This window comes from Protopterus annectens, chromosome 2.part1 (genome assembly GCF_019279795.1).
Source record: "Protopterus annectens isolate FY-2018-M chromosome 2.part1, PAN1.0, whole genome shotgun sequence".
NCBI classification, from domain to species: Eukaryota; Metazoa; Chordata; order Ceratodontiformes; family Protopteridae; genus Protopterus; species Protopterus annectens.
The window spans coordinates 1,221,807,445-1,221,829,141 of NC_056729.1; the positions used below are offsets into that span (position 1 = coordinate 1,221,807,445).

Consider the following 21,697-nt stretch of genomic DNA (forward strand, 5'->3'; position numbering starts at 1 on the left):
AAAGTATGTTTACCAACTTGGTTAGCAGAATGCATTAACTCTTGTAAATCTGTGTGTTCTGCACAATCAGGAATCAACAACATTTTTTGTTTAATTAGCTCCATAATATGCTGCTGATACTTTAACATATGAAACTGGCAATTTAAAGCCCTAATGGCAGAGGTGTATACCTTTTTAACCTATCTGTCTAAAGCTCTGGAATCCCTGTCCGAAGGGGTAGAATATTTGGCAGTTGTAGCCTTAATGCCTTTAGGTCCCTGGGAAATGGTCTCTTGATCCACAGTAGGATTCGTAAAAAGGAATTTGTGGGAGTCAGGCACTCTATAGTACCTGTCAGGTTTCCTGGGAGCTGGAGGCAAGTTATCAGGAGTAAGGCTGGATTCCAGGAAGACATCATATACAATCTCCAGAACAGGAGGGATAGCTAGAGGCCTGTGTTGAGGCAAGCTTAAAAATTCCCCGAGTCTCTCTCTGGAGTGGGAGTAGTCCTGGCACTCCCAGCAGAAATGCTCTCTAAGGGTGTGGAAAAATCTTCTGGAGGGGAAGCAGAGGGAATGGAATCCTCTGCATCAGAATCCTCATAGGTTGATAAGGGTATGTCCTGGAAATAAGAAGGATCAGAGTTATCAGATTCCTGATCAGAAGAATCAGAATGAAAATCAGTTTGGGGTCTTTTTGAGGGGGAAGGCTGACTTCCACTAATTAAAGTAATGAGGTCCTCACCAATTCTAATCATTTGTTTTTGTGGCATGTGGGCCTGAGAATGCGTTTTGGTCGTTGGTTTCCTAGACGTACGGTGAACTTTGGGCCTGAGAAATTTGGTGTTTTTGGTTTGAAAAGAAGTCCTCAGTTTAATATGAAAATCAGAAGGCCTGAAATCACCCTCAGAAGCTAGTGCCTGCACAGCAGCACCGGACCCATCCAAAGTAGAGACATCCACAGGTTCCATAGCTGAAGAAGCATCTTGTGGCATACCGGACCCCAAATGGGTCTCAGTAGAGGCCTGTGAATCTGTAGAAGCGGGTATCAGGGGCTGCAAAAGCACCTCACTGAGTACCGGCGGACTGGCGACTAGCTTAATGTTAGCGTCGTCGGCAGCCTTGGACCTATGTGTCTGTCTCTGTCTTTATCCTTTCATTTTTTTGGAAGATCGGTAGTCGGATGGCTTACCGAAGCCATTTCAGAGTATGGAGATCGAGAGCAAAAGAATTTAGCTACAAAAATTGCCCGATGAATAGTTCGGGCGCTGAACAAGGCACAAAACCGACAGTGAGGGACGTCGTGGTCTGGGAATAAACAGGTGACACAGTAAAAATGAAAATCTCTGTGAGGTATTTGCTTTCCACAGGCAAGACAATTATTAATTTTTTCTGACATCGGTTAGAGCCAGAAAAAAGGAACACCAACAGGGGTACTTATCTTTTAGAAGACTTCAGGTCTGAAACTCGAAAAACAAAAATTTTAGGAGTCGGACGACCGGCACTTGCAAACTGCTTCTGCTTTGGGCACCGCACGGCAAGAAAGACTGATGTAATGGCATCGGCTGCATGTTTTATACCCCTGTCGTCATGGAAGAAGCAACAGCATCCGACGCAGAAATCCCAAGACTCTGGTATTCAGGTCGGCTGAGGGCTACCTGCAGGCAGATAACCCAAATGTTGTGACTGCAACAGTGAAACACGAAGAACATACATAGTTGCCCATGCACATCAAAAGATGTAGCATATATTCTCCATTGTTTGAAATTTTTGAAAAGACTGGTAAGTAAATGGTTTGATTTATATTTGATTCAGAAGCCACTTTTGGTAGGCAGGAAGGACTGGCTCATAAGGTAGCCATGTCTTTATGAAAAGACAATGTACAGATCCTTTTGATGAAACAGCCTGGAGTTCAGAAATCCTTTTAGCAGAGGTAAAAGTAAGTAAAAAGGCTGCATTCCAAGACAGGAATTTTAAGTCAGTTTTTGCTGAAGATTCAAAGGGTTCTTGTAAGTCTTGCAGTACTACTGTTAAATCCCAGGGATATGACGGATCTTTCACTGGGGGTCTGAGCAGAAAGGTACCCTTTAGAAAGACCTCACATAATTTGGAAGCAGCCAAGCAGGAAGCATTGTCTCCAGAGTGAAAATTCGATATGGCTGCCAACCGATGCCAACTGTACTTTGATTGTGGAAAAACTAGCACTTTCTTTAAAAAAAGAAGCTAAAAACTCCAGTACGGAAGAAATATGGGCAGTAAAGGGATCAAAGTCATTTTTCAAGGCCCAAATTGAAAATCTATTCCACTTGCTCTTGTAAATCCTCTTAGTGGAATCCTTCTACGAGGACAAAAGAATATTATGAAGCGGGAAAGAGAGCCTGGGCTGTCTAGCTATCCAAGGAACTGGAGCAACCATGTGGTTAATCTGAGGGCTGAAGTACTGGGATGTTTTATCCTTGAGGGATGTGACAGGAGGTCTGGATTGGGGTCCAGTATCCGAGAAGGATAAAGATGATGAGACCAAAGGAAGGGGAACCAGACTTGGCGAGGCCAGAAGGGGAAATGAGGATAGCCAACTTCAACTGTCTGGCTTTTGGTAAGAACTTTGGCATTAGATGTACTGGGGGATAAAAGTAAACGAGACCGGAGGGCCAAACATGGACTACAGCATCTCTTAGTAACTCCCCCTGTAGCAGGATCAGGGTAAAGTACTTGCTGCATCTATTCTTGTGGAGAGGTAAAAAGGTTGCAGCAAGGTTGGCCCAAAAGATGGAAAACTTCCTCAACCACTCATTGATAGAGAGACCACTCATGAGGCATCAGAATGGACTTGCTGAGTTTGTCTGCTAGTACTCTCGATTTCTCTGGGATGTGCATTGCCACTAGAAAGTGGTTGGAGGAGATCGTCCATGCCACACACACACACACACACACACACACACACACACACACACACACACACACAGCTTTTCGATAGATACAGTTCTACCTTATTTGTTGACACACCAGACCACAGGCATGTTTGTTGGCTTGAATCACCCTCCCTAGAGGGAGAACATCTTAAAAAGACTGCAACTCCAGAAGAACTGTTCTCATCTCTAGAACACTGATGTGCGAATTGGTCTCTTTGGGAGACCACATGCCTTGGAGCGTCCTTCCCAAAAACTGCCCCCCAACACCCCAGTTGAGAGGCATCCGTGGTTTCTGTGGGTGCAGGGAAAGATCTAACAAAGGGGCAACCTATGACAGTCTCGTTCAAATGGATCCACCTTTGAAGATGGTCTCTGCTTAACTGAATGAGTCTAACTGGATGAGAAAGAGACAGTCGAAGACTAGATCATTGAACAGCTACAGTCCATTGCAGAACATGCATACACTAACATGCTAAGGAGATTAATACTTTAGATGCTAACATGGACCCCAGAGCCTGCAGAACTCGCCTGGCAGGAGGAGCAGGATGAGAAATGATTTGGTGAACCTGGGACTTCACTGTGGTCACACGATGCAGGGGTAGAGAAGTAGTCTGACTTACAGTATTCACATGAGCACTCCAACTCCAGGTTCGGAACCGGTAGTAGCTTTGATTTGGACATGTTGACTGTAATGCCTAAAGATTGTCAAATCTGGATCAAATAGTTTCTGGTCTGTTCTAGGTGATGCTTGGTTGGAGGGGTGGGGAGCCAATCATCTAAGTCCGGAAACACACAGAATTCTTTGCAGTCTCAAGTGAGCTGCTACTACTGCCATACATTTGGTAAACCTTCCAGGGGACTGTAGTGAGTCCAAAGGGCAGGGTTCAATTAATAGTGACTGGCTCTCAGCCAAAAGTGCAAATGTCTTCTGGATAGTCTGTATTTTGATGCAATAGTACGTATCCTGAAAATCGATTGAGAACATCCAATCACCCTTCTGTAAAACAGGTAGGATGGACTGAACCATGACCATTTAGAACTTTCACTTCACTTCTTCATATACTGGTTCAAGCTGCTCAGATCTAAAATCAGTCTCAGGTCTCCTGTCTTTTTTGGCACTAAAGAACCTCGAGTAAGTTCCGAATCCTCTCTGGTCTGGTGGGACCTCCTGGATCACTCTCATGTCAAACAGCTTCTGAATTTCTTGAGTTGCAACATCTCTCTGTGAGTGGAACATCAGGAAGCTTGTTTCTCTTGCAGGGCAGTGTATGGAAAAATGGTATAAAGTAATCTTTGGATATTTATTTTATTTTATTTTTTATTTTACATTTGTTAACCGGGCTAGTCTAACTGGATGTATTTCCATTTTCAGCAGAGGCCCGGGGAGAAAAGCTCCACATAGACATAGTAACTATTACATAGGCTGCAATAAACAGCAGTATAAAAAAGTAAGGAGGGAAATGTACAGCATCTGGAAATATAATAGGAAATTATGTTTAGCACCCAAGAATCTTTTGCTATAGCAGCCCAGCCCATCTGGGTGCAAGAACAAATGTCCTTTGACTGCCTCCAGAGGTAAGCGGTTGGGCAGCCCTTCAGGGATGCTGAAAGAAATACGGAAAAGAATCTCTGAAACCCTGATTTTGTAGACCTCCTCTGCCATGAGGATGGAGTCTACCACTCAAATTCCCTCCTCTGCCTCTGAGGAGAGTTATCTCCCCGTGAAATCTGGAAAGATCCCTGGGATTTATGAAACCACATTTTCTTGTCTCCTCTGATTCCATGAGAAGGATCATTGAGGGGTGGAAAAGGGAATCCCTTGGGCAGAGTCTTTCCTTCCTGTTCACTGAGGGAAAGCATTTCTTTAACAGAGGGACCAAACAAGGAAGTTCTAGCAAAGGGAGGATTGATGAAAAGACTTGAAATGCTCCACACAGTTATTGCATAGCCACATCCAGGCATGTCTCCTTACAACAATGCCCAAACCTGTGGCCCATGAAGTAAGTTCCATGGTATGCAAAATTAGCCTCTGAAGCATTTGATATACATAAAACAATGGCTAGCTGCAAGAATGATGCCTTATAATCCTCTGGAGACATGAACTCAGAGAAACTTTGAGAGTTCCTTAGTCAAATCCCTCTGTAGTCATGTAAAGTGCGCCAAATAGTTCAGGGATCATAAGGCAAAGGTTGCTGATGCAAATATGCGCTTTCCAAATCTGTCCAGCATCCTTGACTCTTTGTTAGAGGGGTGGACAGAGGAGCTTTGTTTTGCGAGTTCCTTCTTGGTGGCTGCCATCACAACCATCACATTGACAGGGACATCTTTGCTCCAATGTGGTTTACCTTTTGGAGGGACTAAACAGAGTCTGGTTCCTTCCATGCTCAGCAAAAGACTATATCAATAAGGTTATCAGCCAGGGAAGTCATCCAAGACATAGATGGGCCAGAACCAAAAGCTTCCAAGAATACTGTCTCCTCGTGGATGGGTTATCTGAAGACCAACCACCCTTCTAAGGATTTCCAAAATGCCCCCAAAGAAAACGCTATCAGGTGGTGATCCCTTTCGATGAACTTCTGCAGTAGGGATGTTCTGAATATTTGTCTGAAGAGAGGGGTAGTTCCTCTTTGGGAACTGTCTGGATGGTACTTGGTACTGGTTGTCCCTGAGGAGTAGGTCTGATGGGATCGGAACTAGGAACCAAAGTAGGATATAAAGAAAGTACAGTTGTGTACACCTACCATAAATGTAGATGTTAGAGTGTCTTCACTGTTGCAGTCATAACTGTAGGGTGCTCCTGCCGGCAGGCAGCCCGAGGTCGGCCAGAATCCCAAAGTCTGGGTCCGGCGTCGGCTGCACCAGCAAGCACCCTGACGTCAGAACGCAGGGGTATAAAGCTAACAGCCGACGCCATCTTCTCCAGTCTTTCTTGCCCCAGATGTCAGAAGTCCCCCAAAATAACCAAAGGTGGTGTCCAAAAAGGAAACACAAATACACCACAAAAGAAGAGGAAGATAAGAGGGGATAGGTGGGAGGGAAACACCGACTGCAACAGTGAAGACACTCGAACATCTACATTTATGGTAGGTGTACACAACTGTACTATGTTCTTCGTGTTTCACTGTTGCAACCATAACTGTAGGGTGGAATCCCAAAGCTGTGAAGAGGGAGGAGGTTATGTAGAAGAGGGGGCAGCCAGAAGGCCCTGCAAAACAGCAGAGGCAAAACCTGCCCTAGACTTAGAATACAAAGGGAGATTATAGTGCTTAGAAAAGGTATGCACTGAACTCCAAGTGGCAGCTTCCAAAATGTCCTTGGTAGGAACTCCTCTGAGAAAAGCTGCTGAAGTGGTAGCTGCTCTAGTAGAATGACTTCTAACAGTACCAGGAATCTGCTTCCCAAAGTGAGAGTAACAAAACCTTATCCCACGGGCAATCCATTTGGAAACAGTTTGTTTAGAGATAGCCTTGCCTAGAGAACTGGAGGCATAAGAAATAAGCAACTGATCAGATTTTCTGAAATCTTTAGTTCTGTCCAGGTAGAATCGTAGCTGTCTGTGTACGTCCAATGAATGCAAAATCCTCTCCCCTTTGTTTTGAGGATTTGGAAAGAAAGTAGGAAGGTGTATAGTCTGATTTAAAGCCACTTTAGAAATCACCTTAGGCATAAATGTAGGATTGGTCCTCAAGGCAACTCTGTCTTGGTGGAAAATAAGGTATGGTTCCACAGCCATGAGAGCTTGTAACTCTGACACCCTTCTGGCAGAAGTCAAAGCTAATAAAATAGCTGTCTTCCATGATAAGAACTTGATGTCCGAAGCAGCAGCAGGCTCAAAAGGAGGTAATGTAAGTTTTTCCAAAACATAATTAAGATCCCAAGCAGGAACAGGAGGAGTTCTAGGAGGTCTTAAATTCTTAGCCCCTCTCAAGAATTGTCTCACCAGCTGGTGGGAGAAAATGGGGGGATCAGTGTTGTAATGAGCCGAGATAGCAGAAGCATGGATTTTGATGGAAGTAAAGGAGAAGCCTTTAAGCAAAAGGTAAGAGAGGTAAAGTAAAATGGAAGAAATGTCAGGAAGAAGAGGACCAGAACCTCGATCCCGGATCCAAATACAAAATCTTTTCCATTTAGAAGCATAAGATTATTCTAGTGCTAGGGCGCCTAGCTTCTAAGAGAACATCCACAACTTGTTTGGGTAAAGCAGAAGGAATCAAAGGGCCTTTTAGAGCCAAGCTGCCAGGCAAAGGGTCTTGATTTGAGAGTGTAGCATCTGACCCTGATGTTGGGACAGAAGAGAAGGAAACAGAGGCAGAATCCATGGAGGTTCCAAGAACAGGTGTCTTAAAGTTGGATACCAAAACTGTCAAGGCCAATTTGGAGCTATCAGAATGATAATCCTGGGTTTGTCCGGTTTTATTTTCAGTAGTACCAGAGGCAGAAGAGGAAGAGGAGGGAAGGCGTATCCCGAAAGATTCCTCCAGCTGAAAGACAGGGCGTCCACTTTCCAAGCTGTTTTGTGGAAGGACCTGGTGCAAAAGAGAGGCAGCTGATGATTGAGATGGGATGCAAACAGAACTGAGGACAACCCCAAACTGCCGTAATCCTGCTGAATAAGTTGGGGTCTAGCATCCATTCGTGAGGATTCAAAAGATTTCTGCTTAGGCTGTCTGCTAAGAGATTCTGTTTTCCTGGAATGAACTGAGCTTGAAGATGCAGATTCAGATTTAGAGCTGTGTCCCATAAACTCATGGCTAATCTGCAAAGGGGGTATGAGTGAGAACCTCCCTGCTTGTTTATATACCACATGACTGTGGTATTGTCTGTGCGAATCAGATGATGTCCTGGTTGCAAAAGATTCTGGAAGGCTAGAAGAGCATTTTGGACTGCCAACATTTCCTTCAAGTTGATGTGCCAGGGTAGATGCTTCTTTGTCCAATACCCCTGCTGTCAATTGTTTAGGTAATGAGCTCCCCAAGCATAATCCGAGGCGTCTGTGGTTATGATCTGAGCAGGAAGAGGTAGATGAAAGGGATTCCCTTCGTTTAAAGCACAAGCCCTGGACCACCAGAGGAACTCTTTTTGGAGGCAGGGAATCAGAGGTATCATTGTTTCCAGGCTGTGGTAATGCTGAGACCAGACACTCTTTAGGTACCATTGAAGTTTTCTCATATGAAGCCTTGCATTTGGAATCAACAGGATGCAAGAAGCCATGTAGCCCAAGGCCTGCAGGAATTTCCTTGCAGTGAGCTGAGTTAAAATAGCCAAGGTCTTGAAAATTGATGCCAGCTGTACTTGTTTTACTGGAGTAAGGAAGGCCCTTTGTAAGCTTGTGTTTAGAAGAGCCCCCAAAAAGATCATTTGTTGAGAGGGGATCAAATGTGACTTTTTTGCGTTCACTGAAAATCCCAGTAGTAGGAGAAGACGCTGAACAAACTGCAGATGCTGAAGTAAAAGATCTTTGCTGTCTGCCTGAATAAGGCAGTCGCCCAGGTAGGGGTAAATATGAATGCCTTGAAGTCTGCAATAAGCTACTACTGGAGCCAGGCACTTGGTAAAGACTCTGGGCGCAGTAGATAAGTCAAAGGGCAGTACAGAGAATTGAAAGGGTCTCAAACCTGCCTTGAATCTGAGGTATTTTCTGCGTTCCTGTCTGATGGGAATGTGTAAATAGGCTTCCTTCAAGTCCAATGTCACCATCCAAGCATCCTGGGAGAGCATGGGGAGAAGTTGTTGCAGAGTAAGCATTTTGAATTTTGGAATCTCCAGGAAGGTATTTAACACTGAGAGGTCCAGAATAGGTTTCCATGAGTTTTGTTTTCTGGGAACCAGAAATAGTCTGGAGTAAAAACCTTTTCCCATCTCTGGAAGTGGCACAGGTTCGATGGCTTTCATGACCAATAAGGCGTCCACTTGATTTAAGGCCTCTGACCATTGATGTTTTGGCAAATCCGGCCAACCCGATGACCTTGGCAGAGTATGAAAGTGGAATTTGTAGCCTCTTAAAATCACGTCTAAAACCCATTTGTCCTGGGTAATGAGTCCAATTTTGGTAGAAAAGAGAAAGTTTTCCTCCGAGAGGGGCTTCCAGGCAAGGAGGACCTGTAGCCCAACTGAGAGAGTCATTGAGTCTGCTTCTTTTGAGATTGAGATCTGTCTTCTCCCCTTCTAGGTGAAGAAGCTGCCCATTGTCTGGACCTGTAAGAGGCCTGAGCCTGTCCTCGACCTCTGGAGCGTCTATATCTTCCCCTTTGAGGCCTGTCAGACATGGGAAAGGACCAATTTTTGGAGGGCCAATTTCTAGAAAATCTAGGAGGCTGAACTTGCAAAAAATCTTTAACAGTCTGCATAGACTTTGCTTTCTCTTCCATCTTTTTAATAACCTCCTCAGCCTTGAACCCAAATAAAACATCATGCTGAACAGGAGCATCCAACAGTTTAGCATTAACCTGTTCAGGTAAATTCTGCTCACGAAGCCAAGCATGTCTCCTGATAACAGTACCAGAGGCTGCGGCCCTGCATGAAGCTTCCAAAGCATCAAAACCACAATGTAAACTATGTTTGCTAACTTGTTCAGTTACATGCAATACATCCTGTAATTCCTTGTCCTCTACACAAGCAGGAAAGGTAGAAAGCCTTTGCTTTAAAACAGACAAAAGAAATTGCTGATACTTGAACATGTGAAACTGGCAGTTTAAAGCTCTAATGGAAAGGGTAGCAGAAGTGTAAACCTTTTTGCCCCACCTGTCCAAGGCACGGGAATCCTTTTCAGAGGGAATAGGATTTTTAGATGAAGCGGCCTTAGCAGCCCAAGAACCCTGAGAAATAGTTTCAGGATCAGCTGAAGGATTCTTAAATAAGAACTGATGGGAGTCAGGGACTCTGTAAAATCTATCAGGCTTAGAAGGAGCAGGCGGCAAAGAATCAGGATTTAGGTTAGCTTCAGAAAAGGCATCATCCACAATATCAAGTACAGGAGGAATAGCCAAAGGTCTGTGCTGAGGGAGAAGGAGAAATTCCCTAAGTCTCTTCTTGGAAGCAGAGTAATCCTGACCTTCCCAATGAAAATGCTCCCTCATCTCATGTAAAGTTTCCCCAAAAGAGAAATCTTCAGGGGGGGAAGCAGAGGGAATAGAGTCCTCTGCATCAGAATCCTCATAAGGAGGAAAAGAATAATCCTGGTCAGAGGAAGAGACAGAAGACACAGAAGCCTGATCAGAAGAATCATAAGGAATATCTTGTCTAGGCCTTTTTTCAGGAGGGGGGTGAGAACCCCTAATCATTGTAAGTAAGTCTTCAGCCATCCGAAGTAATTACTTCTGGGACTTGGGAGCTGTATCCGAGGCAGCTTGTGAAGAAACCCTTGGTTTAACAGGAGTCTTTGACTTTGCCTTTGTCTTTGTAGAAATAGTAATATTAGAAGGCCTGAAAACCCCCTCAGAAGCCGGTACCTGCACAGCGGTTCTGGACCCATCTGAAGGAGCGACGTCCGAAGGTCCTGCAGCAGATAAAATACTGGGCCTAGAAGGCTCCCCATGGGAGTCCGTGTTGGCCATCGGTTCTGAAGTGGCGGATGACAGGGGCTGCAAAAGCGCCTCACTGACTACCGCCGAACCCGAAGCTGGCTCCGGCTGCAAAATATTATGTTTGGACCTCGGAGGCCTATCCTTGTCTTTGCGCTTTTTCTGAATTCCGGTTGTCGGTAAAGTATCCGACGACATCCTATAATTAAATTGTCTACCGAAATAATTCAAGGCCCATTCGTACCTACGCTTGATAGTGCGAGAATTAAACCTGGCACAGAACCGACAGCAAGAAACGTCGTGGTCAGGGCCTAAGCAAGGTAGACAGTAAGAGTGGAAATCTTTATGAGGTATTTGTTTCCCACATGATATACAATTATTAACTTTTTCTGACATCGGAGGAGCAAGAAAAAAGTTTCCCCAATGGGGTACTTAGCTTGAGAAGAGAAGTAGAAAACTTTGGACCGACGACAATCAAAGCACGTTGTCTGAAAAACGCCAACCAACGACTTGCGAGCTGCTTTCCACCGCACGGCAAGAAAGACTGGAGAAGATGGCGTCGGCTGTCAGCTTTATACCCCTGCGTTCTGACGTCAGGGTGCTTGCTGGTGCAGCCGACGCCGGACCCAGACTTTGGGATTCTGGCCGACCTCGGGCTGCCTGCCGGCAGGAGCACCCTACAGTTATGACTGCAACAGTGAAACACGAAGAACATGTATAAATGCTGGGTCTCTTGAATGAGAGAAAGCCTGCTCCACAACCCTGAAGGCTGACAGACCTGTCAGTAACTATGAGACAAATGCTACATTGTCTCAAGATGCCCATATCCACCAAGCTGGCTACAGAAAAGTTAAGAAATTGCATATGCATACTGTCTAGTCCTTTGATTTGTGAGTTACAACGGGTGGTGCATTGGAGTTGCACAGCTATTAGGGGTGATTTACTGTGGCAGATTAGCAGATTATGCTAAATAGTACTAAATTCTACTAACTTTAATGTTTACACAATACTGAATTCAACTAAATATGTAGGTATTGCCACTTGATTCCCAACTAGCAGCTTGTCGGCATACAAGGTATTTTCACTATATTGCTGCTTTACAGAGTACAGTTTTATGAACCACTCTTTCTAGGTGTTTGCTACTGTACAAAGCACCGCTAACCCATGCAAACGCACAATTTATAGCAGCACAGAAGAAAAAAAACTAACTAATGAGCCCTCTGGTCAATAAAATGAGTACACTAAGAATCCTTTTTGTGTATTTCCCAACCCAGATGAGGCAAACACCTCCCACCACAAGATGAATAAACCCAGTCCTCTTAATGTAAAAACATAGAAGATACCCACACGCACAATGCTACCACACAACAACTTAACTAGCTGGAAATCCCTTGCTGAAGACAATTTCAAGACAGTCTTACAGCAGCAACAGTGAAAAGAGCAATTTAAAAATAATCAGTGAAATGCACACATGAAAGCAGGAAGCAGTACTGATCACTCAAAATAACTTAATTGCAATTTAGCAATCAAAGGTACTTAACTTTGGCTTATGGCACTGGATACAAGTAAAGCACTTCTGGAATGCAAACTAGGACTCCAAGCTTTGCTGAGCTCCTGGAAAATGAGCAAGAGACTATATGTAGTAAAGGAGGTTTATTCAGGAGCAATACTGGATTGCTGGGGGTGGGGTAGCACTCAATATCATGGATCTATAAAAAACAATGGATGGGAAGAATACATATACTGCATGTACAACAGTCAACAGCAATGCAAGAGGGGGGAGAGGGATGGATTTTGGAAATCAGACCATAAGGGGTAGAGGCCACAGATATAGCCTATTTATAAAACACCACCAGCAAAAAGGTGGAAAGGCTTGGGAAGAACAAGCAGTTTAGTTAGACAGGCATACAGTTATACAAAGACAATATTGGAGATCTTTCAGAAACATTAGCTTTATGTGTTAGTGGGGAATGGGGTGAACACAGAATGCAACTAAGTAGGTAAAAGATGAGCAGAATATAAAAGAAATGAAACACAAACTAGTGTAGAGACAATTCTCTCACTATTGACTTTCTACTACAATTTAAGGTACCAGACTATGCAGAAATTTACCACTATTTATGGAAAAAAATGCAATAATAAATGACTAAGGTTCAAAATCTGGCAGGAGTACACAGTTCTGCCACAACTGTGAATTAACTTACAACACTATGGGCCCTCCAGTGTTTGTTTAAAATACAAACAGAACATAAAAGTAACTCTACTTGTGGAAATAGAAGTGTAGAATAATACATAAACACCATCCTTCCAAATGCTAATTAAAATACAAGACTTAAGGTACCACAACAAACTAAAAAATGCAAACAGATGGATGAGAACAGAAAAGTACAATACGTAGGTCACGATGTACAACTCTAAGATTTAAGCAGAATTGAAATAAGTAACCGATGTTTACAGTGGATATACAAAGTTTACACACCCCTGTTAAAATGCCAGGGTTTTGTGACATAAAAAAATGAAACCCCAATAAATAATTTCAAAACTTTTCCCACCTTTAATGTGACCTATAACCTGTACAATTCAATTGAAAAACAAACAAATCTGTTAGGGGAAAAATATAAAAAATAAAAAACGTACAATACACTGGTTGCACAAGTGTGCACACTCAAACTAAAACCGTTGTGTGTGCACACCCTTAAACTAATACTTTGTTGAAGCACCTTATATCATAATTCATATCACTCAAAATACACTCATCTAGCCAGTTTCCAGCCTCACCACAGCACTACTACTACTACACTCTTTCACTTGATCAACACAGTTAACAGAAAAAATGAAAGGGACCTAGTATCAACTCTTTCTCAATCTAAACAAAGCTGTCAACACAGTTTCCCTCTCCATTCTCATATAAAAGTTCTCTAACCTAGTACTAAATTACTTATCTCTATCCTGGTTCAACAGCTATTTATCAGATAGATCAACACTGTTGAACAAGCTCAAGGAACATGCAGTTTTTCTTCATGTTTTAGTTGGTATCCCTCAGGAATTCAACCTTGGTCTCATCCTGTTCAATGCTTTCATCAACTACCTTTGTACAGTTAAAGTGCCTCCTTAGAAGAGTATGCGGACTATCTCTATCCGGTCTGCCATTAACCTTGAAAGTTTAGAAATACTCACCATGGAATCCTTCACTTCACTGACAAGCTCTCAATTATTTTCCAAATCAATTAAATCCACAGTAGTTCTTTCCAACTCCCCCCCCCCATATGTAACCCCAAAACCTACTTTTACAATAACCTCCTCCAACCATGCCAGATTGAGCAGGTCACACACATTAAACTCCTTGGTGTTTATGTAAACGAAAATATATTTAACTTCCATATACAATTTTAGATAACTTCTTTTGCAGCAAGCTGCATTCATCAGGACCTTCTATTATTGACACTTATTTTTTGGACATGTATCAAAGTATTAGGTATCCTGACAAAGTAAAAAGCAATCACTTGTTAATAACAACCTTACTTGATAAATCCTTCTTGAGCTTTTTGCTTGTTATATTCTATGATAAAAAATTAAACTGAATCCAATAACACAAAATATGCTTGGGAACCTGAAGTGGCAGGTAACTCCTAGAGTGAAGTAACAACTATATATGGCAATATCCAAAAAAGCAAAGAACAGATGACATTTCCCCAACCTGGGGATGCCAAAACTGGAAAATGGATAACTGCCATTGGGACATTCGATTTAAGCAATTCCTACGTATGCCCCTGACCTCTACAGAACAGATGTATACAACTTAGTGTGATTGCTGTGGTTTAAATGCTGTCTTGCTTACCTCTTCATGCAGATCCCCATAAGTAATTTCAGAGGTAGCCAACAACAGAACTGGAGAAAATGATGGTATGTCTTGCAGTAAAGTCAAAAAGGTAGCTTTCAAAGTATCACTGATCGCTTCCCACCATTCACCGACATGAGGCATGTAAACTATACTAGGGATTGTTCTTCGAGCTTCTCGAAAGATCTGCATTAAAAAAAAGGCATTCAATTTAAGAAATAAGAATGCTCTGCTTAGACATTTCATGACAATAAAACCATGCACTGTGCATATGCTTTAAGTTTAAAAATGTAACCACCACACTCCTAAATGCTTCTCCAAGACTGGATCAGACTACAAGTTCAGTCATAAAATTTAAGCTGTGCTGCTACACAAGGGATAACTACAAAATACAGAATGTGCATTATTCATCAAATCTAGACTTCAGAAACCAGTTAAATTAAGTTAGATGCATTTTACTCATACATGTATTTAAACAAAATTTGAAGAGCATTTTCAGGCGAGGCAAAGGAGCACTGTCTGGTTTTAACTTGGCTCAAAGTCACACTGCAGACAAGACTGCAGGATAAAGCTTGTTAGCACAAAAATCTTAATTGTCCATGTTAAACTGCCAGAGAGGACAGGGATCATTCTTCAGATGTTCTGCAAAACCTGACAAAAGATTTTGCACTTGTGTTTGTATGATGATATGCGAGTTAGCCTATGCCAGCTTGTTCTATATCTGGAGTAAGAAGTGAGCAAAGATAATTTATGACTGAAATTTTCACTTCACAAGAAGGGTCTTCAGGTTTGAAACCTTAAGGCAATCAAACTATTTGCCATTAACAATATTTACACAGTTAAAGATTCAAAATCAAACATACTCAATGGGAGGGGTCTATATAAAAAGATTGAAGTTTCGACACCATATGATCGAAGTCTTGAAACTCTGAAACTTTTAACGGAGATCTCTGTACTGCGAAGAAAGGGAAGATTTCCCTTTTCTGCACTGTAGTGCGATCTCAGAGTTGGTATATTTAAGTAGAGGGAGGTGGGGGGTACAGGGGGGCTTGTCCCACTGCTTAGAGTGTTTAAGCGGTTTATTTGTGTAGTTTGTTGTGTTTTTATTACATTTTCAAAATTTAAAGACTTCGATCATGATGTCGACCATATCAGATTCGAAGTTTTGAAACTTTGATCATGTAATATAGACCCTCACTGGGAGACTGTGTATAAAATGAGGCCAGAGAAACATAAGGTGAACAATATGTTCACCAAATCTTTAAACCATCTATGTCAGTTTACTCAAAGACTAGCTGAAATGACAGAATAAATTAGGTTATCTACACTTAAAAGACTGATGAGAAACAGAAATGCAAAAAGGCTCAACATATCTATATCCCTCCAGGGAATGATATCCCCATTCTGGAAAATATTCGCTCCTGGGCCTCCAACTCCATTTCAAATGAAACCATAATTTTTGGTGATGTAAATATCAACTGGCAAACATTAAACCACTGACCTCACTTCAGTAAGTATTAGTCTTCATGGCTTCACTCAACTAATTACTACCTTTACCCATTACAACAAAACCACTAATGCTGGCTCCATCCTAGATTGGATCCCAGTATCCAATCCTAGCTTGCATCAAAACCCGAAAACACCCTCAAGATTCTGGCAGCGACCACCTCCCTATCTATGTTCAAAGGCTTTCTATACATCATATCAAACAACACAATTACAGAGAGTGCCACAGTCTCACAAACTTCAGCTCTAATTAGTTTAACAACTTGCTCTCCACTATAAATTGGCCATTCCTCCTTACCCCATGACGAGGTGTTGCTGTACTGAAATGTAACTGCATATTCCTGGATATTCTTAATAGCCTAGCTCCCCTTGGGGGGGGGGGTGAAAACTCACCATGCCCCCTGGCTTTCTCATTCCACCTGAGCCCTAATACACAAAAGGGATATTGTATGGAGAAACTGGTTGAAATTAAAATCCTCAATCTGCTTCAAACCTATAAACAACTTTGTAACCTTACAAAAAAACAAGTCAATGATGACAAAACAAACTGCTGTCTAAAACCACAAATAAATCAAAATAATTCAAAAAAAATTTTGGAATGCCATTAACAAAATTCTAAACCCTGCCTCTACCAGCATACCAAACTCGTGCCCAAATAACTCTCCCTTTGAAATTGCCACAAAGTTCAACACCTATTTCATAGACTCCATAAACAATCTAACCCAAAATGGTCACCCTCGTCCAACAATAAATCCGTCTCTCAAACCTGTTCCAACCATCTACATTAAATCTTTCCTGACTAAACTAAAGCCCTGCTCTCCCCTCAGCAGTCAATCTACTAAATGAATTCCTAAAACTAGCTGTTAACTCTATAGCTTAACCAATCTCCATGTTAATTAACAGATCTATTCAAGAATCAATAGTCCCTTCCATCCAGAAGCAATTTATTATTCCACTTCACAACGGCAGAAACGCCACTGAATTCACAAACTATAAGCCTATAGCAATTCTGTCCCCTCTTTCGAAAAACTTGAAAAATACATATACAAACTTTTAGAATATCTTCTAAACAAAAATCTACTTACCTCAGCCCAACACAGTTTTCGTTCTAACCACAGCACAACTACTGCCCTAGTCTCCTTTACCGATACTATCATAAAACCCAGAGATAGTGGCAACCTGGTATCCTTCCCTTTTTCTGGACCTCTCCAAAGCCTTCAATACAGTCTCTCACCCCCAGCTTCTCTAAAATTCTGCTCTTGGTTTCTCTAGCTCTACCCTCAACTGGTTTTCCTAGTCACCTTTCCAATCGACAGCAATCAGTTAAAGTGGCTTTCCTCCTCCTCCCACTTCCTCAGTGTTAACAATGGAGTACCACAAGGTTCCATTCTTGGACCTAATCTATTCAACATCTTTATTAACAGTCTGTATTCATCCTGCTCTCAGTCCTCACTAATACAAAATGCTGATGACTCCACTATCACCTGCTCTTCTGACATTCTACACCTTCATTCCATTACCCAAAAATCCTTTAACTCTACTGAAACTTGCTAAATGAGAACCAACTTTTATTTAACCCTAACAAAAAAAAAAAAAAAAAAAAAAAAGACAGTCACACACTAACCCCCTAGGTGTGATTGTCGATGATCAACTAAAATTCAATCTACATATTTAAAACTTTATAAAGAATCACCAAAAACTTGGTATGCTTTACATATCAAAAAAATTCCTAAACCAGTAACTCTAGACATTCTCTTGCTAATGCTCATCTACTTCCCACTCTACTGTATGCCTGTCCCATTTTAACCAACTTACATTCCACCATACAAACCAAACTGGAGCTCTGCTACGATAAAATTGCCAGATTCGTCTTTAATCAACCATACAACTCACACCACTGTCCATCTCTAAAATCCTAAAACTGGCTAGAGCTGCCTCACCACCTCATGCTCACTGAACTGCTCCTTACTCATTTCATACTATATTAATCTACATCCTGCCCAGCCATCTCATCCATCATCACTTATTATATTCCCAAGAGCTCTGACCAACCTCTGTTGGAAATCTACAAGCCTGAAAGATCCATAGGCCACAGCTTGTATAGCTATACAGTAACCCTGGCCTGAAACAAAATTATGTTAACCATCATATTTATGCCAAATAACCTCAAATTAAAAAAAAAATCATTAAGAGAAAGACTCTTTAACAAGTGGCTCTGCTCCTGTCTTAACCCTGCCTAGCCTTCCAGTAACCATTTCCTATTTTTCCACTTCCACAACTTATTTAGTTCCTACCCCTCCTTTTTCCTCCTTTCCATCTATTAGTTCATAGGTAGGTACTAGGCTATTGGCCCTAGGGCATAATTAAGCCTAGCCAAACTGTTTCGGCTTGCGCCTCCAAAATGGTTTAGTTACCTGCGCGCCTCTGTCAAGCAGAGCCACAGAAGTGATTCTCGGGGTGTATTTCCTGTTCCCCATCCACTCAAGATTCTTCTTGAAGAGTGCTAATGAGGAGCTCTGCCCCACATATACGGGGACTTTATTCCAAAGCAATGGGAGTCTCTGGGACACGAATCTACCCCTCCAAGTCCTGTTTATTGTTGAGGTCAGGTTTAGGTCCCTAGAGCGCATAGCTCGGGTAGATTGGGTTTTCCTTAGGTGGAGGACTTCCAGCAATTCGGGGTTAGACATAGCCTTGTATGTCAGGCAGAGATCACCTCTGAGCAGCCAATATGCAACCGAGTACAGTTGTAGTTTTTTAGCCTGGTGGCATAGGACATCTGTTTTAGGCCCGTTATCCTCTTGGTGAGGTATTTCTGAGGCCTCTCTCCAGTTGTTGCAGGTGTCTAGTAAGGTACATCCAGAATGGGGCATTGTACTCAATAATGGGTCTAATGAGTGATGAGTAGAGGGGGACAATAACCACCCTTTTTCTAGATGCAAACCCCTTTGTGATAAAGTGGGCCATGTAGAAGGACTTTATAAACACTTTAGCGATGTGGTTATCGAAGGAGAGGTTACTAACCACCTGGGTCCCTAGGTCTCTTATCACACACACTGTGTTAAGTGAGCTACCACCTATGTGGTAATTCGTAGGTACTTGGTTTTTCCTGAAGGGGATGACAGTGCACTTTTTGGCATTTAGCTTGAGGCCATGATTTTGGCACCATGTATCTGTTTGTGAGCTCCTTTTGAAGGATATCTACGTCAGCAGGAGTTTCAATTATGGCCCCCAGTTTGCAGTTGTCTGCAAACTTTGTTAACCATAGTCCCTCTGTGTTTGCTTGTACCTCGGAGAAGTACATACCGAACAGGAGAGGTCCCAAGACTGAGCACTGGGGTACTCCACTCGTCACAGGCTTGGAGTCGGACCTAGCGTTTCCTATTTTCACTGTATGGGTTCTGTCTGTGAGCCAGTTAGCAACCCATCTTGTGATGTAGGGGTTTATATTTAGGTTAGTGAGTTTGTCTATAATTCACGAGTGGGGAATAGTATCAAAGGCTTTTGCAAGGTCAAGGTATGCCGTATGGACCACCTTTCCCTCACTGATTGCTTTGGTGACCGCCTCGAAGAAGTCAACCAGGTTTAGGAGACATGACCTGCCCTTTATAAAACCAAACAGGGTAGGGTCTAGGATTTGTAGGTTCCCAGTGTTGTTGTTTATGAGTTCCATGATGATGCACTCCATGGCCTTACAGACTAGGCTCATCAGGCTTATGGAGCGATAGCTCCCGTGGTCGGTGGCGGCTCCTTTGTGAAGTGGGACAACCATTGCTGTGCGCCACCCAGTGGGCACATAGCCTGAGAAGAGGTTGTGGTTGAACATGATATTCAGGTGAGGGATTAGTTTGCTTTGGAGTTCATGTATCACGCAGACTGGGATGCTGTCTGGTCCCATGGATGCTGCGTTCTTTGCTTTAGAAAGTGACGTTTTCACCTGGGTGTCCGTGATTATGGGGACAGTGCAATCTTTTGGTATAGATATGGGCCCTTTAGGGGGTGAGGGTAGGGTAAAGTTTGCACTGAACCGATCTGTCAGAACATTGGCGATATCAGTTGGCTCCGTGAATTTTGAACCATTATGTTGCAGCTCAGAGCAGATCTGAGAGTTGCCATTTAGGTTCTTGACATAGCCAAAAAATGCTTTGTGGTTGTCTTTGGTGTCCATTGCGATTTTTCTTTCAAAGCTCACCTTTGAAGATTTTATAAAGGATCGTAGCTTTTTGCTAAGGTTGGTCAGGGAGCTCCTCCATTCCTGGGTTTTTACACTTTTTTGTAATAATTTCTTCCTTCTATTATAGAGCTTGTTTATGGCTGGGGTCCACCAGACTGGTTTCCTTTTTTTGGAGGCACTGGTCTTGGTTTTGTTTGGAATAGCAAGGTCCATGCACTCATTTAAGAGATTGTAGAGTGCTTTTGTGTAGGCTACAGCAGATTTGACCAAGTTGTCATTCTGCATGGGGGTGATGAAGTTTGCCACCTCTGTTTTAAGCAGCATGAAGTTTGCTTTGGAGAAGTTTTTCACAGTGGTTTCCTTGTGGGGGGAGAGAGGGTGGTATGTGGATATTGTGGGTGATGAGTTTATGGTCTGATCTAACCAACGAGGGATTTACCTCGGGTGTGGAGCACTTGTCCCCGATCTTGGTGATGACCAGGTCCAGTATATTGTTGCCCTTTGTAGGGGTGTTGATAAGCTGATCCAGGGCATTTGAGTGAATATATTCTAGGAAGCATTGAGCAAAGGTGTTAGTGTTTGAGTAGTTTTCCCAGTTGATGTTTGGGTAACTGAAATCACCCAGTATTAGGGTGTTTGGTTGGACCTTCATGTTTTTCAGTACTTCGAGGAATGAGGAGTGGGGGTCTTGGGGCAGGGATAGTGAACTGTAGGAAGCTATAATCTGGATTGCAGTTTTGCCCATTGTCAGTTGCACTTGGATGATCTCTAATGCATCACACTTTGCAACTAGTCTGGAGGTGTGATTATCCTGGACGAATATGGTTACGCCTCCTCCCTTGGTGTTTCAGTCCAGGTTTTGTGGCCGAAATGTGTAGTATGAGTTGTAGCCTGGAATCACTGGGGTGCTCTATTGAGCCCTGAACCAAGTTCTCAGTTACTCCACAAATATCGATCTTCTCCATTTCGAGAAGGGCCTCGAGTTAAGTGCATTTTGAGGTTAAAACTCCTGGCACTGAGAAGCATTACCCTCAGTTTTTTGTCACTGGTACTTATTAAGGTGGTGGGTTTGTCTTTTGAGCCTTGCCAAAAAAAGGCACTATGGGGGTGGCAAGAGCCTTGGCCAGTATCCTGAATCCCAGTGGTGACAGATGCAAGCCATCTCTGGTGAAGCATCGCGGCTTGTCATGCATGTCATCCCAGATAGATACTGGATCCCCCTTTGAATGACACCAGAAGCATAGCCAATTGTTGAAATTTATAATTTTTTCCTTGTACAGAAGTATCATTCTTGGTGAAAGTAAGATGCTACTCAGGACTAGGGTCATAACCTGCCTTGGTTACATGATCAAAGAGCTCTTCTATGTCTCTTTTCATGTAGTCCAGGGAGGCACGTCTCAAGTCATTCACACCAACATGGACAATGACAGTCATATTTGTACTTGTTATAGAGTGCCTGTGTGATGTGGCGGATTCGGGCGCCTGACAAGCAGCGGACAGTAACCTTCTCTTTGTCCAACCTGGTGAGTGGGACATCAGTGTGCCTGACTATGGAGTCCACTATTACAAGTGTGTTAGGTATGATGTTATGCCTTATGAGCTGTGGTTGTGTGGCACACTGGTTTTGGAGGTTATGTGTTGGTTGCCGTGTGTTTATGGGTAGAGGTTGCTTGCATGTCTGCTTTGGAGGTCTCTGTTGTGTCCGCAGATTTTTATTTAGAGCCTCCAAGTATATCTTTGTGCATCTGTGTGTGGGATTTGCAGTTGCA

The 21,697-nt window shown here is 42.8% G+C and overlaps 1 protein-coding gene across 1 annotated transcript in view; it reads right to left on the reverse strand.

Moving 5' to 3' along the window:
• ATAD2B (ATPase family AAA domain containing 2B) overlaps positions 1-21,697 on the reverse strand; it is a 4,508,062-nt gene that overhangs the window by 1,414,892 nt on the left and 3,071,473 nt on the right. Inside the window, exon 21 of the mRNA XM_044063554.1 lies at positions 14,249-14,434. Coding sequence (XP_043919489.1) covers positions 14,249-14,434 — 186 coding nt within the window. The remainder of the gene's footprint in view (positions 1-14,248; positions 14,435-21,697) is intronic.